Raw genomic sequence first — 22,161 nt, 5'->3', positions numbered from 1 at the left:
TTAAGAGAAAATCCATCTTTATTGTTTATTATCGTTCACTCAGTTATCAATGGAAAATAATACACCAATCATAATTCAATTCACAAATTAACATAATGATTGACAGGCAGAATTGATACCTATTAATGCTTCTATTGTTTTACTTATTTGCATTTCGTGTTAAGGGTTTTTATCCAAGAGACTGGACTTGAAAGATGATCAATTTTATTGATTGTTTGGTGGTCAAGTTTCGTAGCTATCTCTTTGTGTACGATGGTGGCACCGTACAGGGATTTTAAAACTGGTATTGAAAATTTGGTATTGTTTTTCACTTTATTTATATCAACACGACCGCGGCCGGTACTAATTGACAGCTACGGTAAGTTACCTAAGAGTTGCTGGCGCATGCGTCATGTCGATCGATTTTAGTGAACTCTACAAATCTCTATGAAAGTCCTTTACGATGTACATATTGGCGAGGGGGAAACAATTTCGTTTTGAATTGTAAGCGCGAATTGCATTATAATACTTAAAGGAATTTACAAAAAAGGGTAAAAAGAAAACATTGAGCTCATGGTGAATATCACATTTATTCTTCAATTCAAAATTAACTAGGTATCAGAATTAAATAGGAATACAATTTTGGAATCGACGCATTCATCAATTCAACCGATTGCACATTTTACCTGATATCTATTGTCACAATTAACTTAGCTATATTGCATTAATACAAACATTAAAAATAAATTTGAATACATAATATAAAAGGTCGGCAAATTAACATGTTAATCTCAAAGCTAAAAGCTCTACTATTTCTACTGCTTCAGTAAATATGCTTGATAAACACACATTCCAGATCGATATGACATTTATATTTCCCTTCTAAAATAACTAAGTACATTCAATATAATACTGAAAGATTTAATGGTAATTTCATGAAGTTCAAAGCTTCATTTTCGAAAATAGACGCCTTGGTTCAAAGATGATTCTAAATTCTTGAGCTGATAATGTGACACCATCTACCGGCTCTGTTGTTGGAATTGGATCTCCTTTGGGCAGATTCAGGTTAAACTTTTGCAAGAGATGAGTTAGAAACATAAAAAGCTCGGATCTAGCTAACCCTTCACCAATACAGCGCCGTTTACCTGTGGAATACGAATAGGGCATACGGTTAGAAGAGAGGAAGAGAGTGTCATGGGATTTAATTTATGAATTTTTATTATGTAACCAATCAATAATAATTAAGTAATAAAATAAATATCAGTAACCAAACAATTTTATTTCCAGTTTTTAATGGTGTCTGAGTTGTTTTGAGAAAAATAGAAAATGTTAACGATATGCATTATTCATTTGTTGTTCTATTATTAATATAGATTGATACATTTCTAACAAATAATAATAAATGTAAATGTATTTAGATTTACCTGTGCCAAACGGCATTAGCATTTCGCTTTGTATTAAATTACCCTCTTTAGTAATGAAACGCTCTGGCTTAAATTCATGTGGGTTTTTCCAATGAACTCCGTTATGAAGATCGTGTATTGCCAGCAACAAAAATGTTCCCTTGTAAAATAAATAAATATTAAATCATTATGTTATTTATTAAGTAAGCAAAAGTTCAACAAACATTTGAGATAACAGTTCATTAAAACAATGATGTTATGAACGCTTCTGTTTTTTGTTATTCGATTTGATTACAACTTACGCATGAACGTAAATTATTTCTAACAACAACCCGTGTATTTGAGTGCGAGATAAATATTAAATACTTTTTATCACATAACATCGATGTATCTAACGTTGTTTGACTTCGTGAAGATTAGACGAATTCAATATTTCTTATCCAAAAGAAATTAAATATTTCTCAAAGTATGTGCTTAACCCTTGCTTAACCTATATTTCCACAAATAAGAAAAAAAAATCGCTCTTCTCCTGAAATTGTGAACAGTGTATTGTTATATTGTACGAGAAGCGAGAGTTTTTTTATAATTAATTATAACTTGAATATTATAGTTAAATGTATATAAATTTCTTTTGTGATAACTAATAAAGTGGTGGGTACCTTAGGTATAACATAATCTCCGAGGCGCGCATCTTCACGGGCCATGTGGGGGATGCCGACTGCTGCTACGCTTGATATTCGCAAAGTCTCCAAAATCACCGCTTCTGTATAAACCATCCTATACAAATACAAATATAATAATGTTACTTTAAAGTTTAAACCATTATGTTACTTTTCTGATTTGCTGAAGATTTAAATTTTTCTAAGTACATATATCCAACCTTGACACACCTTTTAATTATTTATTCTCTTGAATTTAAAATAATTGTGAGTTCTAGTTTTAAAACCAGATAATATTTTAACATTAACCCAATATCGAGCAGTCAAGAATATTTTAAGTAATTTTTTACTTGATAAAAAATAATAAATATATAATTTACTTAATGATCTAAGGAAATGGGACATCATTGAAACATTATTATTAGTATTACAATGAAAAATAACCTTTTATATAACAGCAGTAACAATATACCTGGATCGATCACTGAGGGCGGGAAAGCGAGACGATTCGATTTCAGTATCGATTTCAGCTTGTAGTCGTTTTTGGATATCCTGATTCCGTACAAGATGAAGTAACATAAATACAGCCGTATTGCTAACTGTTTCCACACCAGCTTCGAGCAAATCACGACATATCACTTGCAGCTCTTCGTCTGTGACTTGATTTTATTTATAATATAAATTATTATTGAATAATCACATATTAATTCATTAATTTAAATTGTACGATTATTAAAAGCTCGAAAAAATTTTTTTACGTAGCCTACCTAAGTAAGTATATCTAAATAGGAATGTAGATTTTGGATAAACTTACAAGATTAACAAGATTTTGGATAAACTTACACAGCCTAATTTTCGGGATGAAAATATTCATTTGAAAATGGCCAAAATTTTATGAATCATCATGTTAATTTTTTTACTCTCAGTTAATCTTTAGTTATGACATAATATGGGAATAGGCAACAGCAGCGCTTCGCTAGATTAGGTTTCTAACACTCGATTCAATTGAAAATATGTATAAATAAATTACATTATCATAAATAAACGTAACAAGTGTGTTTGTAAACATGTTCTATATTTTACTACTTCCTACTATCGTAATTAATATTTATTTTCCCTTAGTGGGGTAATCAGATAATTATACAAGTAATTAGTTATAGAGGCCATGAAGCTATATATCATTATTAAGTTCCTACTTTACTATCACTAGTTCGAAATGTATTTTTCATAATATATGTGTATTATGTGTTTACAATTGTAAAATTCAATTATCTTTTAAGTTACACAGCATTTTGTTTAGGTATATGATATATCACATAATTTTATAAATAGATAGTAGAGTTCTATGTTCCAGTGAACAAGTTAGGAAATACCTCAATATTATATTCTAGTGTTAAATTTGTATTAGATAACAATTGAAATACGTACATGATTCTTCCTTATCTTCCATCATTTCAATAAGAAAAGCATCGATAAGGTCTCTCGGCTTGTTTACATCTAACGTTCTCCGATGATTCGTAATTGTGTCCTAAAATATAGACAACAATGTGTTTTATCGTATTGTTAAGCATTACGCCAAGAAACCTTTTTAATAGTGGTTGGCGAACATAAATAATTAAAATAAATGTCGTCACATGTGTTATATTCCTTGTTTGTGTGTGTGTTAAACCAAAACAGAATTCGGACAAATTCGTAGAAAATATGTAATTATTTCTAATAAACCGAGGCAAAACAAATTTTTCGATCGTAGAACACTTCTCTAATCTCTCCGCAAAACTATTTTGAAAAACGTTTGCCAATTGTTTATAAAAATCATTACTATAAAAAAATTTGGAATATAAGAGAGTTAATAATTGAAATGAAGAGACACAAATTATATGACAACAGAATTTAATTCTTATCATTAGGAAAATATAAAATGATGCCGGATAGCAAACACGACATTAAATTAAATCATAATAACATGTCCATGACCTATTCAACTATAATTATGATATTTAGAATAACTTCAGATATTTATAATTTTAAAAATATCACGCCTATATATTTTTATGTGATAATTGTGTATTTGTAACAATTTTATCCTACGATATAATTAAAAACAAAATTAATGATATTATAATAATAAATGAATGTTGGTTAAAAAAAAATGAAAACCTTTAACAACAAGACGTACTTACCTTTATAAATTTGTAAATATTGTTGTGGATTGCTGTTAATTGTGTATAACCAATTAAGTTTGGGAAAATATGTCTTAGAAAGGGCAAAAAGTTTAAAATTCCACCGCTCATGTCGACGACTTGGAATGATTGCGTTATAAGGTTACACAGGGTTATTAGGCGTGCATCTCTTAAATCATATCTGAAATATAACAAATATCATTAACAATTATTTTGTCCATTCGTAAGGATTCGGAATTCTGAACCAATGTTGGTATATACATATAGGTATTAGATTCGTGATATGAAGATAAATGTACCTATATCAAACTTTTTTTAATTAAATTAAAAAGGAAATTAGTAACAAACCTAGTGCCTGCAACAAGCTTCCACAAAATATTAACAATAGCGACGTCAAACATGTGATTAACTACAATCGGTTTCCCCGCGTCAGCCTTTCGAAGTTCGACGAGTGCTTTGCTTTCCTCGCTTATGTTATTTTCCATAGATCGTGAACCATATCCAAAGTTCTTGAGACATCTTAGTACAGCACGTCTTGTTTTAGTCCAAATGGTACCATCCGAAAACACGATGCCTATAAAATATGATTATCAAATATTCGTATTCTAAGCTATTACAATTTTCAAGCAAATTGAATACTATACATGTAACTTAAAGGCTCTTAGAAGAATAAGGAATAGTTTTTGAAATGATAGCGCGATAATTTTAGTTAGAACCTAGTAAAAGCACAATTTAAATGCTACATAGAGCAATGTAGAGCAACTTTTATACCGCGTATAAAAGGACAATAATATGCAATTATTAGGGTTTTACAGTGTCCTAGTGGTAGGCCTTTGTAGTTTTAAGGTTTGATGTATAAATTGCTAAGATTTGAATTTCTTTAAATATAAAAATAGTATAAACTTTAAGACGAGTGTTAATAAATTAGTGCAGTTCTGCTTACCCAGTTTCTTTCCAAATGATCTCATGGTGTAAAAGTAGCCATCTGGTCGACCGTCAAAAACATCTCTTGTGGAAACTTCTTTTATATATTTCTTTCCGAAAACAATTACAACGTCCACAAAACCAAGCTTCAAACCAAGCAAATTACCGTACCTTTTCGACCAGTTTTTCCAAACACAATGATGATATTTGAACCTTTTTAAATTAAACCACACCGATAAAACATTACCTACTATAGGGAATATTGGTGGCCCTAGAATAAAAGTATGAACTAGTCGCATAAACAATTTAAAATAATTAAAATAAACAATATTAATAATATCAATTTATATTAAACCTGGTGGAAAACTAGACGGTCTTTCCATAGTTTGCTTGATTATGAATGTAAAAGTTAAAAAAAATATTATCAACCACATTTCAGGTCTTTACAAGTGAGTGACAAAATCCCAACTAATGTTCCCTTTCTTAAAAACTATAGAGGCGTTTGAGTAACAATATAATGTGAAGACATGATATTCAAATACATTCATAATAAGTGACCTTCTAAAAATACGCCAGGAATATAATAAGAGAGATCGGGATCGATACATCATACATCTATTGTAAAGCTATACAATAGATAACAATATCAGGGTTCACTGTGGAACACGTTGGGTTTTGGCAATACATAACATACCTATACTTACATACCTCACCATATAGTTATTATTATGCGGGTCATTTGCTTATTATACTAATGAACAAAAAAAAATTGAAAATAAAAATATTATTTAATATTTCCCTTTGCCATATAGCTTCATATAGTGTACAGTACCCGTTTAATAATGTACCTAAACATAAATAAAACACACAAGACACATCATCCAATACAATATTAATGTAATCCTAACTTTTAAAAGCGTTTTTGAAAATTAATTCTTGATATATTTTCTTCGTTTTTGTAAACCCCTGATTCATTGCTGGGACACTTAAGAAGATAATGAACATTGCAATTTCATCATTAATAAAGTATTCGCTCAGACCAATAAATTCGCACTTTTTATTATTTTAGTATACGTACGTGTTTTGAAGTTTATGTTTTTTCTTTATTAAGTGCTAATGAAAATTTTAACACTATTTGAGACTAGTTGATAAGTAAATAGATGTAGGTATGTCTCTATTCATAAAAAAATAAAATGAGATTTAAAATATTCATTCAAAATATTGCTGTAGATATCTAAATAGCGATGTTTGTTCGAATTATAACCAGAAAATATCAAATTGCGGACTTATCTACAAAATAACTCGAATAAATTATAGAATGACTGTTGGAATCAAAAAATACACTTATCTTATAGTAGATAATACAACAAATAAATATATACTAACTAAGTAAAAAAAAAAAACGCAAAATAGGCGCTTGACGTCGAGTTGCGGAGAAATGCCCGTCGATTATTGTTATTATATACTAAGTATTTATTATATCATTTATTTAAAAAATGCAAAAGTATCTGACTGACGACTTTCTATATAATTTTCATTGCATTTTGCTGGATTCTATATGACTGACCGGTTGGCAGTGACCCTGCCTTCCAAGCCAGAGGTCGTGGGTTCGATTCCCACTCAGGGTAAATATTTGTGTGATGAACATAAATGTTTGCTCTATGTCTGGGTGTTAATTATCTAAGTATATAACTATTTATTTAAAATTATATATGTAGAATATGTTTATCAGCCATCTGGTTTCCATAACACAAGCGAAAGCTTAGTATGGGATCAGAACGTATGCGGTGTGTGAAAATTGTCTTAAAATATTTATATTATTTGCAGTCTTATTGTTAAGCTTCTTCTAACACAGTATATACATTATATAAAATGTTTAATATCTATGTTTAAACTAATTTAATATGGTTAAAATATCCAATTTATTATGTATGTAGGAATGTTGGACACTTGCGGTGATACCGGTCTACTATGTTCTGTATATTAGTTAACCAGAATTTGAGTTTAAATAACAAATGTTAATATGTAAAAAAATTCGCAAGTAAACTGGTTTGAATGGTCATTAACCATAATATGTACGTCCATGAACTTCTTCATGATTGACCCAGAAACCTGTTATAACAAATGACACATAATTTCACAAAAATACCTTATTCATATTCTGTCTCTAACACTTATAAAAACTATCTGTGTATAGAGAAATTCATTTAGATTAATTGATGATTAAGTAGATTGTCAAACTTCTATAATTTTGTATGCCGCATCCAAAAATACAACCAACTTGCAACTATACCACAGAATAATAACTAGTAGCTAGCTAACAGTAACTTTTTACTCAAGCTTAAAGTAGTGTATTATTTAAACAGTTAGGTAATTGGAGATATTTAAATAAAAATAATATTGTCTTCATTTCTTTATGTTTAATAGCTCTGGATTAGGTACCAAACTGCTTTATGTTTGGTGTTTTATGATTGAATGGAATTTTACATGGCAAACAATAATGATATGGCAAACAACTCTGTATATGTTTTTAGCTTTTTTTATGTCAGAGTAGGTAGGAGTTTAATAATGTTTAATATTTTCTATATGCTGTTTCTTTCCTCCATTATTTAACCAACAATTTACAACGAGCAAAATTTTGATAAACTCATAAGAAATACATACCTAAGTACTATATCTAACTACACTCTATAAATTTTAATTCTCATGTCTGGTCAGATTCTCCATAGATAAGTAAAATAAAAAGAGAATATTTCTTAAATAAAATCATATCACAGTTATTTTCTGACACATATCTTATATGCGTGTGATAAAAACTGACTGATGTAAAAAATCAAGTATCTACCAATCATTAAGAATTTAACAAGTAGGTATCTGTTTACCGACGAGCGACTACCAATTGCTATATAAAACTGAGTGAGATCAAACGATCGCATTTTATTGTGTGTTATCGAACGCTGTGGACATTTCTTCTCGATAAATTATTGTAAATTATTTGATTAATCAATTTGTGTTGTGATGTCTGTCAAAGCGAATAATATGAACGGAACCAAGGCTTTTCCACCGGCCAAAAAAGCCTTACCCGAGGTGGAAACGGAAACCAACGGAAATGGACACAAAATGTAAGTTTCAATTAGTAGATAATTATTTATTAGCGGGAAACAAATAAGATAAATATTTAAATGTTACATCATTGAGTACTGATTATTATTTATCTAGTTCATGATCGCGATGTGCGAAATCAAAAGGGTTAATTGAACTCTATTGGTCGACACTCGACAATATATTGCTTGTACTTACATTAAAATTGGTTCAAAATTTAGAAATAAATAGAAGGAATAATATGATATATAAATTGAAACAATTTATGAATCAATAATCATGTAGAGCAATCGTGATTTTGCAATTAGGTATGCAATAGGAAGCTATTTGAACACAACATTTTTATAAACATAAATATTATTGTAAATATTTTATTATCCTTGCCGACCAGTTAAATAAAAAGTAAATCAACATGAAGTAAAAGTGAAGCAATAAATGGGTAATTAGTACATTGAAATTTATTTCTTTTTACTTTATCGCCTTCAAATTTATTTTTTTTAACCGTAAAGGATAAAATAATTTTGAAAAGCAATTTATGTAGATATTATCTTATATAATAATTTTAAAAACATAAAACATACTAGTTACTACAACCAAACAAGATTTCGAGTGGTATTGTAAGTAAGTTAAAATTGATGTACCTAGGTAGGAATTTAAGATTTGACATTAATTAAATTTCATATTAGGTTATTAGTTCTATACCTGCAATACATTTAATTGTATTCGATCAATCATTCATTTTAAAATGAGTTTTGTGTTAAATAAGCGATCATTATTCAGAATTGATTATTATGCAAAACAACATACAAAAAGCTGAATGGATCACATTATGTCAGGAATGTGTAGTAAGTATATCCTATTATAGATATACAAGACTTATGCAAGATACGGTATTATTGTATCATAATTGATTTTATTATTAACAACGTTATCTGTTTTTTACTAAGGAATAATGCACACATTATCTATAAACAGCTTACTTTCAGTGATTATATATAGCGTTTTTAAATGGCAAACAAACAGATTTTATCAAAAATGATTCATAAATAGGTACTATCAATCAAACGGCTCATCTAATCTCTTCTAGTCTGCGATTGTAAATATTTTACGTAGAAACAAATAAATTTGTAAAAGAAAAGGAATATTTTGTAGTATCATAGTCGGTGTACTTATAAAGAAGGTCCCATATCTGTCCTCCTCAGCCACACATCAGTGAAAACTGCATTAATTTCCACCAAACAGTTTTTGCGTCTTTTACAAACATACAGACAGTCATAAAATGACTAAATGTATGTACATATATATTTATAGATAACTAGGTTTCCGCCCGCGGCTTTGCCCGCGCAATCAAAGAAAAACCCGCATAGTTCCCGTTCCCGTGGGATTTCCGGGATCGCGTCATTTTCCCGGGATAAAAAGTAGCCTATGTCCTTTCTCGGGTATCAAAATATCTCCACACCAAATTTCATGAAAATTGGTTCAGTAGTTTAGGCGTGATTGAGTAACAGACAGACAGACAGAGTTACTTTCGCATTTATAATATTAAGTATGGATATCTTTTCTTTAATCACTTAATTAAAATAATATATTAAATCTATGCAATCTAAAAAACCCGTAGACAGAGAATCCAATAGACACCGGCAATGCGTGTCGCAGAAAGAGATAAAAAAGAATACGTCACAATATTTAGGGTTACCATGTGAGGGAAAATTTACCCCGCAATTTGTAAGATACAAATCTCTCAATATTATTCACATAACATAAGTGGATAATAATGAGATATCCACATTACATACTTACATGTTTATACTAATATTATAAAGAGAAAATGTTTGTAATTATGTATGTACATATGTATGTATGGTTTTCGGAGCGCAGCTAGTATATAATAAACATATTACTTTTAGATGGGTAATACATATTATGTATATACACATACCTATATATTATATAATCCATACTATATAATATTATAAATGCGAAAGTAACTCTGTCTGTCTGTCTGTTACTCAATCACGCCTAAACTACTAAAACAATTTGCATGAAATTTGGTATGTAGATATTTTGATACCTGAGAAAGGACATAGGCTACCTTTTATTGCGAAATATGTACCACGGGCGAAGCCGGGGTGGACCACTAGTATGTATAATATATATCATTATCATAATCCCATATAAAAATGTGTATGTAATGATAATGTAGATGAAAACTCGATTGTTCATTATTTTTTATAAAATAAAATAAAAAAAATAAAAGAATGTTTATTTTCGTAAGTATTAACAGATACACACGTTAATTATATTGACCGACCCGCGAACGCGCAAAAAAAACGAAATTTACTTAATAATAATTTATTGTAATAAAAAAATTACATTTAAATTATCTCTAACTTAATTAACTACGTCCCTCCGGTTCAATGTTGGAAGTTGGAACCAAGAGTGTCCATTGTCTTCGGCGGGGCAGCGTCGCGGTGGTGGTAATTGCCGTAATACTTTCTAACCTTCGGTTTTGGTTTCCAATCTGTTCATCCTGTAGCTACAATCCAAATTTGTCGTAAATTATCCGGTTCAGGAAAACTGGAACAAGCCATTGAATATTTCAGATATTTAATTAAATACACACTGCAGAATATATATTATTATTTCCCATAATAGTGGGTAACAATTTGTAGAAAAGTTGGCAACACAAAATTTTTTAGGTTAAAATTTATAATTGTTATTTTTGTGGTTTTTAAACAATGTATTCAAGTCAACAGCACGTGATACACAATATATTAACACGCTGAAATATCATGAAGGCCTATAAACTGATAAAGAGTTGTATACTTACGAGTGAAAAGACAATCCAGGCATTTTCGTTCCACTATCACTTTAACACCCTTTAACGCTACACCGCACCATGGTATTATTTTATAAGGTATTAACAGTAAGTCTAAATCATTAAAAACCAAACATACCATGAATTACGTAACTTAGAACATGTAAAAACTATATTTTTAGGGAAGACGATAGTTAGCTGTCAAACTTTGTTTAGCAAAGTAGGTTCCTTTTCTTGAAAAAAGTGGCACGCTGGGTGAAACAAAAAATTTTATCGTTCTCTCTCATTTCTTTACACAACACCGGCATAAGTTGCTCTTTTTCTTGTGTGAATGCGACATAAACTATCAATTTGTCTATTGGTTTCTCTGTCTACGAAAAAACCGTTGATGATTGCCATATCTTTCACATAATATTTCTAGATAACCGTTCGTTGGAGATAAGAAAAGGTCAACATATTATGTGATGATGCCACACCTACCAAAATATACATAGAGCTATTTTATTATGTTATACTTAGATAATACATAGTATGAAAATATATTATACCTATTGAATATATAACGAATTGTTTTGATTGAACCGTTTGCTAAAATATTTATTCATATGCATTTTTTTATATTTTCCTAGACTAGACTTGCAAATCTATTACCTACGTAGGATTCGGAATGTTACAATGTACGGTCTATTCAATATTATTATAAGTATATCTGTCGTAAATGTAAATATCTCAGTATCTATTTATAAAAATAATATCGTAGAATTCTATAGTAGATAGTAAGAGATTAAATAAATCCTATCTAAAAACTTTATCTTAAATGCAAATTTCAAATGCATACTGCATCGTACAATACGGTTATGATTTTTTAATTCAATTTAAACCAATTGACATGAAATAATTCTCTATTCATTAAAGCAATATAGCATATAGGGAGAAACACGTGTATAATCATTGTTTCATGTTTGTATCAGAATGTGTAGCACAATTTTTTATCAATGTCGTAAAAATATTAGAAAATTATCTAAATCTCTACTACATATTATACGATGTTGGGAAGAACTGAAATATGGATAAGGTATATATAATATTTATATTTATTTTATTTGCTTTCAGGTACTCTTATGAAATGTTGGAGGAGATTTCGAATTTCCTGTTATCGAAGACAAAAATTAGACCTATTATAGGAATCATTTGTGGCTCTGGAATGGGTTCGTATTGGAAAGATGGTATTTATTATTTTCACATATTCCTTCCTTTGTCTTCACTTTTTAATAATATTAACCTATATAAATATGAGTTATAGTGTGAAATATCAAATACTTTTTTTTATAAATTTCGATCGCAATTTTCTTTTTCGCTTATGTAACACATACCTATAGTTACTTGCTTTACCTCACCTTTTGTGTTTAGATATTATTCAATATTTTATCTCGTAGCTATTCCTACATCTATCTAAACATATTATCTTGAAGCACTAAGGGCACTTTATCAAAATTTTCCATCAGCCTTAAACCTTACCTAATACCTATCCATGCAAATTGATTGACATTACATTAGGTACGGTATGCATCCATAAAGTTATATGTTTGATATTGTTCCAGGTTCGTTGGCAGAAAACATAACAGATGAAGAATGTATTCCATATGAAGAAATACCTAATTTCCCTGTTAGTACAGTAGAGGGTCATCACGGTCGTCTTGTTTTTGGTCGTTTAGGTGATATCCCGGTGGTGGCTATGCAAGGACGTTTCCATTATTACGAAGGATACCCTCTATGGAAGGTAGAGTTTATCAAATTAATTATAAATAAAAGTTCACCGCAGATGTATCTTGAATATCGACTTGACTCTAAAGGGCACATTGCGTTATGCTGATAAGCTGAGATTGACACTTGTTTGGAATATTTTTCTGTTGTGATTGAGATTATTAAGAAATTTCTGGAAAGGCCTGGTTTACTCCGTTCTACTTATCGTGAAAAATACTTTTGTACAATCAATCAAAATATTTATAAATAAAAATTTTTGTATTTTTTGCACTCTCATTCGAGGCAGAATGCAGAAAAATAAATAGCTTTACAGGGAGATAAAATCTGAGATTACACATTACACAGACAACATGTTAAGAGTAAAAATAGTTCAATAATGAAATTATTCTTATCTTTAGTCAGGCAAATAATACAAAATATTACTGACGTAAAGCAGAAAAAATATTCAATAGGATGATGCAAGGGCGCGTAGTTGTGACGACCCCCAGCGACGGGGTTATCTGCTCGAACTCGACAGAGAGCGGTGCCTCGCGTATTATCATAATACGATTTATTCTTTGTGAATATACGTCAGCATTTCCATATTATCTTGTCGAACCAATATGGTTTGTGATAAAAAACATGACATAAAAGCAAAGTTTAATCTCGAATGGTGACATGATTTTTTATGTTCAGATTTATTGTAGTAGGTACCTAGTATTTATGGCTTATGAAATTATTTTTATACCACTTGACTTATGTTTTCCCTGTCCATTTCTAATTTATCTACCATTTACAAAATTTAAATTTAAAGAGTATCTTACTCTACCGAAGACTAATTAAAATTGGCACTTAATAAGCCACGTAAATAATAATGTACCTATACCTAATTAATTATGTTTTACTTAACAAACGTAGGTAGGTACTCTAAGATGGTTGGTGCAGTGGTAATTCGGTACCTACAATAGGCCATTAATTATAAAGAGTTAGTTCAGAAGTATATAAAATTCCTTAGTACGCAAACAATATTTTTTCCTTTAACAACAAGGGAAAATAAATTCATGTAATAATGTACAACTTGCCCGAAGCCTGAAGGTATTGGATGTAAATTTTTAGTAGGTATCTCTGTAAATAAAAACAGCTGGCGAGTTTTATAATTCGTTAATGTTATAAAAACAAACTATGGACATTTAAAGTAATATTTATTGTATTTTTTATTACGCATTTACTATTGTTTTAAGACTCTTTTTAAAATTTTGTTAATCTATTCATATTCTATAGAACCTGAACCCAACCGCTTTCTTTACAGTGCTGCCTTCCCATTCGAGTAATGAAACTGCTTGGTGTAAAATCCTTAATTGCAACCAACGCAGCCGGAGGATTGAACCCTAACTACAAAATCGGTGACATCGTGATTGTAAACGATCACATTAATATGATGGGATTCGCTGGCAATAATCCCCTTCATGGACCCAATGACGAGAGGTTTGGACCTCGGTTCCCACCTATGAGCAAAGCTTACAATTATGAATACAGAAATATCGCTAAAAAGGTAATTTCATTTTCATATTTCTTACGGGTAAATTATAAAAGGAATGGCCGATATGCCTGACAGAATTCAGTATTTTTTAACTCTTTAGGTATATTTGAAATAGAATATAATATAGTAACTAGATACCTCTGATGTTGATTAGGTAATTTTTATGAAACACTAAAATGCAATATTTCTCAAAACAATACATTATACAAATTTAACTAAAACACCGCAATTTATAATCATATACAGAATGAAGACGTTGCGGCGCATATTTTAACACTTTGGTGATGATGTACCTAAGTATGCATGATTTGATTACTTCATTTCCAGCCTCATGAAGGAAATATTGCACTTTACAATGTTAGCCTATTTCATAACTGTGGCTCGAGCTCGTGTATTAGCGATTACGCGAATAATTATTATCAACTCTCACGCTTTCTTACATCGAATATTAGCGTGGTTTGATGCGCATGCACGCATAGGCGCATCAATCATCTCACGTTAATGGCCACAATATCACAATTTTATGGCATATTCCTTATTAAAATCTTTCAAGACCTTAATTACAATTCATGCTATGCTGCAAATCCGATTTAAATTTTCTAAAATATCCACCAGGACAATGTCGTTATATTTGTTATTACTTAATAGATAATATGTTGTTTTATGTTTTAGGTGGCAAAGGAATTAAACTTCGATAATATCGTCAAAGAAGGTGTCTACACTTGTTTAGGAGGACCAAACTTTGAAACAGTAGCAGAATTGAGAATGTTGAAAATGGTCGGCGTGGACGCTGTTGGAATGTCTACTGTACATGAGGTACAAAAATAAAATTATAAATAAAACCATTCACTCAAAGGACTATTAAGAAAAATATAAATAAAAAGCTACGTTTAAGTATATCAGGATAATGTACCTATCTACTAAGTTCTTAGTAACTAAGTGCAGTCTGCAGGCTAACTATAATTTTTTTTGTGATATTAATAACTATATATATATATATATATTACTTAGGTTAATAATAGGGTTGATTGTTATTTCCGAATAGAATAGATATTAATTATTATGCGGTCCTTTTAATTTTATTACAAGAAAATCCTTTCAATCTTATCATTGATAATATGACGCCAATACGTAGGTACACTGATCACATATTCTAACTAAAATGCTATAGATAAAATTATATTTAAGTAAAATGTTATCTTTCGTTTCAGGTGATCACAGCACGACACTGCGACATGAAAGTATTTGGGCTATCCTTAATAACAAACGAGTGCATTACCAATTACGATGTTGACACAGAAGCAAACCACGAAGAAGTATTGGACGTTGGCAGAATGAGACAAGACATTCTTCGTAAATACATTTCTAGACTCGTACAAGAATTTGGCAAAATCGAACTAAGCAAATGATGATGTAGCTACTTAGTACCGGGATTAATTCGTATTTATTCAATAAAAGGGGCCATCAGGATGTTTCCGCTAAAGCAGAATATACAAAGGCAGTCTCCTTCTTATTAGCAAAGATAATATTAAGTTTACTAGATAATAGCTGAATTAAATCTTAACTGTTCAGATAAGCACAACATTTTCTATGAAATAGGTACCTAACTACTTAGTTAGTGTAAAATAAAAATATTTTGTGTAGGTCACTAATCTTGTACCTTGTGCAACTTTATTCCTTATTTTTGCCGTTCAAGTAAATCATATTTACGTCTTGATTATATTATTTTTTTACGATTTGTAAGCGAATCATAACGTCCTGTTATTTTTTTAACATATGAGCAATGGAAAATTATGGATATAATTCTGAACATTATATTATAAATGACATTAACCGAATTTAATATATTTATGATCCATAGGCTAATTATTTTAGTTTTTAACGATAATAAAAGATTAAGATAAATGATACTTATATCCTTTTATTTATACCTGCTACTGCTCAATATCCCTTTGATCGGAAGTGTGAGGATGGATGTTTATTGTAAGTACCTATATTGTTCCATAACTACATGTAACTGGTTTTACTGAAATTAGGTTTGACCTTGAATATAATAATAGACTTTAAGATCGTCTCAGGCTAACTCATTAGATTGCATTTTTTTTTCTTATCATGGAGTGGAAACACGTCGACCGTACGTCGCAAAAATGTTATAACTGTTGATTGTGTATTTATTTAGATTAACGTAATAACACTTTTATCTGAGAAATCTTTATGACCGTCATCCAAAATGAAGATCAAGTTTATCTATTCAACTTTTAGTATCCAGTTAATAATGCAGCGATCAGCGATAATAATTAATGGATTTTGGTGTTCAAATGTCATACGAAATTATGTTTCGATTCGACTGTATGAAATATGTACGTACCTGTCATAAAAACAAATTAGAGAATGCCATCTTTTATGACACCATGTAAGAAAACTAATAAAGGAAAAACAAAACTGCTTTATTTGTATCTAGGTACATGAAAAATGTTTAGAATACCTAATTCTCATACAAACTTCATTCAAATGTTTCACACTGAAAATGAGACTCCCTAAGAGCAAATCGAAAGTTGATCTTTTTTGCACACCATCTTTTTGAACGTTCATTAATTTATTTTTCTTGAATGTCATGATTTTTTATCGGTTAATATCTTAGATTCTACTCAGATTAGAAATCTATAGGTAGGTATCTACTTTGGAAGCATATCACCTTCAAATATAATTTACAAACTAACTGATCATAATTTTATTATTCAATGCAAATGCACGCAAACATCATCTGCAGAGTATTTTTCGTCAAATGCAATATTGAACTTGTATCACATTCACATCATTACTTATCACTAAATAGCTAAATTACCATATGTGGACATATGTAAATAAAATACAAAGATTAATTTCTATTTGATCGCTTTATTTATTTTATTCAGTATCCACTTAGACATAATATTATGATCTCTTAATTATTTACTCGGAAACAAATGCGCACACTCTTTGCAGGCCGCATCGATGTTATCGTATTTGTATTGGAAGCCATATTCTAAAACTCTTTTTGGTGTGACGTGTTGTCCCTTTGTCATGAGCATTGCTCTTTCTTCATTTAGAAGTAGGTTCAGAGCAAATTCAGGAGCCGGCAGGAATGCTGGCCTTGATAGCGCTTTTGCGAATGCCTGGAATATAAGATATAAATATTATTTTAATCAATTCAAAAACAGAGATACTAATAAGCCTACTTTGAACACTTCCTAACAATGGGCGTTAATTGAAAATTAAATTAAAATTTCATTGGTTTCAGTTGAGAGTTTAGATTAATAAATGTGATCTACCTACTGAATAAAAAAGAATAATTACGTTGAAGTATAGTATTTTTTATAAACATACAAAGTAGGTATTATATATTATACTTACAGTAATAAAGCAACCGATGCGGTTTGTATCATTCAGTTGAGATGATATTGAAAAAGTTGAGGATGTTATTTGTTAAAACTAACATTGACGGGATTTCAAGTAAACTGTTAGTATCATACATTTTTATTAAACTACAATATAGTAGTTAAATTTAAATGAAAAAAAAATACTCACAGACTTGTGGCCGGATGCATAGACGACATTCCGATATCAATTAAAATTGTAAATTGTAATAGGTAGAAGATAGATGTAGTTGTTTTAGAATATAAAATTATTAATAGAATTTAAAATTATCTAACATGATTTATGTGTTTTAAATTCATAAGTCTGATAAGTTACCTATATAAATATTCTATAATTAATTCAATTGGCCACATTTCCTCTGTATCAATGGTTTTTATAAATATTTTATTTAAATTTACACTTTTTACGCAATTAATATGTTTGCCGTACCAAACATACCTAAGTACATTTGTATATATATGTTGTTTGTGTGAAAGAAAAATAAATATTGCAATCTAATAAAAATAATGTAGGTTATAGCTATAGCTACTAGCGTACGGAATTATAATAAAAAAACATTACCTACACTACTACCTACCTAAAAAGCCAAAAATGGTGTATTTGTATCTGTTTAATATATTTTAACGAATCTTTGAAATTGACTTGTGCTCGATTAGACTTTTTGTCAAGTAGTTAGTTCAATTTAAGTATATTGGTAAAACACTGACTTTGTTGTAAGCATTTGTTACTAACTCAAAACATAACTTTTAACAGATTGAAAAACGTTAAGATAAAAATCAAACAATATCAACATAATCTGATATTATTGCTAAAGACTTAAAAGTAGATGACCTTGGCCAAAGCTGATCAAGTGCATGTTTGATTACATTTAAAAATAAAACTGCAACAGTGATTTGCATTGCTGATTATGAAATGCAATAAAATACCTGCGTAAATTCTCCATTTGTTATGACCTGAGGGGCGACACCATTTAATATTCCTTTCACTTCATCATTTTCTATAGCGAAAGTTATGAGTCGGCACAAATCTTCAACATGTATCCAGGGTAAGTATTGCTTGCCAGTGCCCAGGGGACCGCCGAGTCCAAAGAAAAATGGTAAAATCATGTTCTTCACCATACCACCATCGCGACCAAGAACAACACCCGATCTGATTATTACCTAAAAATTGTAGCCTTATATTAGGGAAGAAGTAAAAATGGTTCATCTTGGGATCTATTATAAAGTAATCATAAATAAGATGTTATATGGGTGGGTTTATTAGATGCTAGCAGACCTACTTAACTTTTCTTGCTCTCAATTAGGTATATTTTTCATTGATTAAATCCATTCTTTCCCACTGGTTGTATTTAATGAAAAGTTGTATGACAAATTGTAGTGTAAAAAATTTTCCTTCCCCTATGTACACAAATTGCTGTATAGTTTATTTATCATCACCAGCATATAGCTTGTACCCACTTCACGTATACATATAGGCCGAGAATCTTGATTAAAATTAAATTAAATTGACATTTTTACATATTATACATCACTACATAGTATAAAACAAAGTCGCATTCCCTGTCCCTATGTCCCTATGTCCCTTTGTACGCTTAAATCTTTGAAACTACGCAACGAATTTTGATGCGGTTTTTTTTAATAGATAGAGTGTTTCTAGAGGAAGGTTTATATGTATATAATAACATCCATTAAATAGTGGAGAAGTACTGTTATTTTTGAGGTTTCTAATGTGATGTCGTAAAAAATTACATTTTTTCCGCTTACATTGCAAACGCAGGCTGAACCCTACGAGTTTTATCAAAATAATGTACTAAGTATTATACACATTGAAAAGGTCTACAGAAAAGTCCGCGATGGTATATGTCTATCTCATAGAAATCTAAATAACAAGACACATAGAAGTGCTCTAATGTCATAATTCGTATGAAAACCGCTGTCGCCAAAATCAACACATTCAAACCGAAAGCTAAACAGTACACACAAGTAAACTATGCCTTTTATTGGACAGCTTGATTTTAGTGAAAACTAACTTAAATATTAAATTAAGCTTTTTAATATGACGTATCCTAACGCACGAATTTACGGTTTATTTTAGAATAACATCCCTAAGTATATGAGACTTTTTGCTCCAATACGAACAAACGTGATGATAAGAATGGTCGACTGTGTCATTCATTGTTATTTCGATTACTATGGTGACACTCGTAATACTTGTAAATATTCTATAATTTTAAGGAAAAACGGCATTATTTCTAAAAAAATATATTTTCCGATGAAATATTATTCCTTTATTAAGTATAATTACAACTTGTGGAAGAATTTCCGCAATGGGAATTGCTGAAACACACCATGTATACACTCATACGTCTCCAGAGCAACTGAACAGTGACGAATGCACTGGTGATGTGCAAATCACCTGAGTGGCGACAAGGTCACGCACGCTTACGACTTCTAGTGTCTTGTTATTTAGATTTCTATGGTCTATCTCTTATGGATAACCCACAATAACTTTTTTTTGTCATTTACTTTTTACGACAAATAATGGCTAATTTTCGATGCGATTTTAACCAATACAGCATTAATCCTTAACCAATTAAATACCTTCAATACATTGTTCATTTAATATAGATCTATATGGGCCTTTACACCGTATGATTTAAGTGAATATTTTCGAAGATATTACAGATTTAAAAATTGCGGGACGTAGCATTTGCGGCGGTACCGGCCGGCCGCCCGGCTATATATTTTATACCCGTGCGAAGACGGAGCGGGCCGCTATGTTTTTATATACAACGTTCACAGTTTTCCTGTAGTTTATTTAGTATCAGCATTGCACCCGTGCGAAGCCGGGGCGGGTCGCTAGTAATCTTATAAATACAAAAGTAACTCTGTCAATGTGTTGTCTGTCTATTCTTCATGCTTAAACCACAGAACCGATTTTGATAAAATATGGTACAAATATAAAATAGTTTCAAAACTGAGAAAGGACAAAGCCTTGTTTTTGTCCCAGAAATCCCACAGGAACGGGAACGGGTTTGTAGGTCGGATAAATAGTTAAAAATATATATTGTAATATAGAAATAGAGTTGAAGAGTACATATTATGAAGATTATTAATAAGAGACAAACATTGTACTTACAAGTCGCACAGGTGGATGTATTTTAGCTGCTGCTTCCCATTCTACACATAGTTGTGAAAAGAAGTCTTTCCCAGTTGTTGGACTAGATTCATCATACTTCATAGTTTCCGAAGGTTCGTATGCTCCAACACCAGTCACCACAACAAATACTTTTGGCTTGTCAGTGCTTTTATTGATGGCTGCTGCTAGGGCCTTAGTGGTAAATACTCTAGAGTTTTTAACATTTTGTTTGAATCTGAAACATATGAGATAAATAAATATTTCAATTCTTAAAAGGTGTAAATCGTACTAATATTATTAACCTCTCAACCACCGAGCGGCCAGATCCGACCGCGACACAATAGATTTTCTATTGTGTCTGTAATTCCGGGGCCTGATGGATTAATTCGCAAGTTGAACTAGGATATCAAAAAATGTGTGTTTTGGCTTACCCTGCTGTCCATCTCCTAGTAAAATCCATAGTTTGCTGTCCAGCAAGATTGACTACAGCGTGGGCATGACCAATGGACCCAGATTCTACCGCTGTCCATGATATTGCATTAGCACTGGGCATCCGAGATACGTTAACTACCCGGTAGTTAGTTTTTCTTAACATATGCCCGAGGTGCTGGCCGATGAACCCGGTTCCTCCGCCTTAAAATATAACACATTTCGTTTATATCAATTATTGGCAAAACACCACAACTCTAATTTATTTACTTCAAGTTTTTTAATAGGAATAAGTACATACCAATTAATATTTTTTTTAATGCCATTTTTATGTTATATAACCTTCTGTAATTATTTTTTCGTTTTGTATTAAATCTCAAGCTACATTTCAATAAGCATTCTTTTGAATTAAAAAATATTTTTCTTATAAACTATGTCGTTAAATTATTGTTTTAACAATTTTTATTTTCGTATTTTTATTTTTTAAACTGACAGTGTCATTCTCTGTGGTGTTATTGACAGCTACCAGCTGATAACGACATTGACGTTTTGTTGAAATTGACATACCTATCACATAACATTAAAAAAATATATGAAATAGATCGGTCATCGGACTAGGATAATATTCAGAGATGCAGATATATAGGATAATATTCAGAGAGTTTTTAAGGTCTTTAGATATACTTACATAAATGTAGAAGATGAATTTGTGGACATTGCATTGATTTGCTACTTTGAATATTTCATCGAGTAATGTGGCAAACTAAGGTGGTGAATGGTGAACACGAATGCGTGTGAAGGTGTCTGTCCTAATTGACAATTGACATTT

General features: G+C 30.6%; 3 protein-coding genes and 1 long non-coding RNA gene across 5 annotated transcripts; 1 reads left to right on the top strand and 3 right to left on the bottom strand.

Annotated features, from left to right (window-relative positions):
- Positions 1 to 560: 560 nt before the first annotated feature.
- Positions 561 to 5,602, bottom strand: LOC149904026 (farnesoate epoxidase-like). The gene is made up of 9 exons (XM_090107819.1): positions 5,501 to 5,602; positions 5,165 to 5,416; positions 4,570 to 4,795; positions 4,222 to 4,402; positions 3,470 to 3,569; positions 2,514 to 2,700; positions 2,042 to 2,159; positions 1,404 to 1,542; positions 561 to 1,124 (listed from the first exon to the last, which is right to left on the bottom strand). Exons 1-9 carry the CDS (start codon positions 5,577 to 5,579, stop codon positions 922 to 924), a joined length of 1,485 nt encoding a protein of 494 aa, XP_089963945.1. The 5' UTR covers positions 5,580 to 5,602; the 3' UTR covers positions 561 to 921.
- A 2,466-nt stretch (positions 5,603 to 8,068) lies between these two features.
- On the top strand, positions 8,069 to 16,256 carry LOC149904024 (purine nucleoside phosphorylase-like). 2 transcript variants are annotated; one of them, XM_090107933.1, is made up of 6 exons: positions 8,069 to 8,267; positions 12,179 to 12,291; positions 12,667 to 12,845; positions 14,118 to 14,360; positions 15,021 to 15,164; positions 15,560 to 16,256. In XM_090107933.1, the coding sequence occupies exons 1-6, from the start codon at positions 8,164 to 8,166 to the stop codon at positions 15,755 to 15,757; spliced, it is 981 nt and encodes a 326-aa protein (XP_089964059.1). In that variant the 5' UTR covers positions 8,069 to 8,163; the 3' UTR covers positions 15,758 to 16,256. The 2 variants fall into 2 exon arrangements, with proteins under 2 accessions (XP_089964059.1, XP_089964060.1); XM_090107934.1 differs by having other exon boundaries at positions 8,070 to 8,267; positions 12,179 to 12,273.
- Positions 10,584 to 11,436, bottom strand: LOC149904025 (uncharacterized). Its single transcript, XR_016457317.1, has 2 exons — positions 11,078 to 11,436; positions 10,584 to 10,824 (listed from the first exon to the last, which is right to left on the bottom strand). It is a non-coding gene; the product is annotated as an uncharacterized LOC149904025 (long non-coding RNA).
- Positions 16,257 to 17,226: 970 nt separating the features above from the next.
- Positions 17,227 to 21,857, bottom strand: LOC149904023 (epimerase family protein SDR39U1). The gene is made up of 5 exons (XM_090108173.1): positions 21,634 to 21,857; positions 21,335 to 21,536; positions 20,904 to 21,138; positions 18,692 to 18,925; positions 17,227 to 17,503 (listed from the first exon to the last, which is right to left on the bottom strand). The coding sequence occupies exons 1-5, from the start codon at positions 21,656 to 21,658 to the stop codon at positions 17,297 to 17,299; spliced, it is 903 nt and encodes a 300-aa protein (XP_089964299.1). The 5' UTR covers positions 21,659 to 21,857; the 3' UTR covers positions 17,227 to 17,296.
- Positions 21,858 to 22,161: the final 304 nt, after the last annotated feature.

This window comes from Colias eurytheme, chromosome 12 (assembly GCF_061535395.1).
Source record: "Colias eurytheme isolate Ceu_HAF_F1 chromosome 12, ilColEury1 Martin Lab GWU primary, whole genome shotgun sequence".
NCBI lineage: Eukaryota > Metazoa > Arthropoda > Insecta > Lepidoptera > Pieridae > Colias > Colias eurytheme.
The sequence above is the reverse complement of the archived record's forward strand: the minus strand, read 5'-3'. Positions and strand labels throughout refer to the sequence as shown.

Bases quoted from the DNA above. Each gene is read 5' to 3' on its own strand.
- LOC149904026 (XM_090107819.1), bottom strand. From the start codon at position 5,579: ATGTGGTTGATAATATTTTTTTTAACTTTTACATTCATAATCAAGCAA. The intron at 4,796-5,164 runs GTAAGCAGAACT...CATATTTTATAG, and splicing joins ATCATTTGGAAAGAAACTGG to GCATCGTGTTTTCGGATGGT. The intron at 1,125-1,403 runs GTAAATCTAAAT...CGTATTCCACAG, and splicing joins GCTAATGCCGTTTGGCACAG to GTAAACGGCGCTGTATTGGT.
- LOC149904024 (XM_090107933.1), top strand. From the start codon at position 8,164: ATGTCTGTCAAAGCGAATAATATGAACGGAACCAAGGCTTTTCCACCG. The intron at 14,361-15,020 runs GTAATTTCATTT...TTTATGTTTTAG, and splicing joins ACAGAAATATCGCTAAAAAG to GTGGCAAAGGAATTAAACTT. The intron at 15,165-15,559 runs GTACAAAAATAA...CTTTCGTTTCAG, and splicing joins GAATGTCTACTGTACATGAG to GTGATCACAGCACGACACTG.
- LOC149904023 (XM_090108173.1), bottom strand. From the start codon at position 21,658: ATGGCATTAAAAAAAATATTAATTG. The intron at 21,537-21,633 runs GTATGTACTTAT...TTATATTTTAAG, and splicing joins ATTAAAAAAAATATTAATTG to GCGGAGGAACCGGGTTCATC. The intron at 18,926-20,903 runs GTAAGTACAATG...TACAATTTTTAG, and splicing joins TACATCCACCTGTGCGACTT to GTAATAATCAGATCGGGTGT.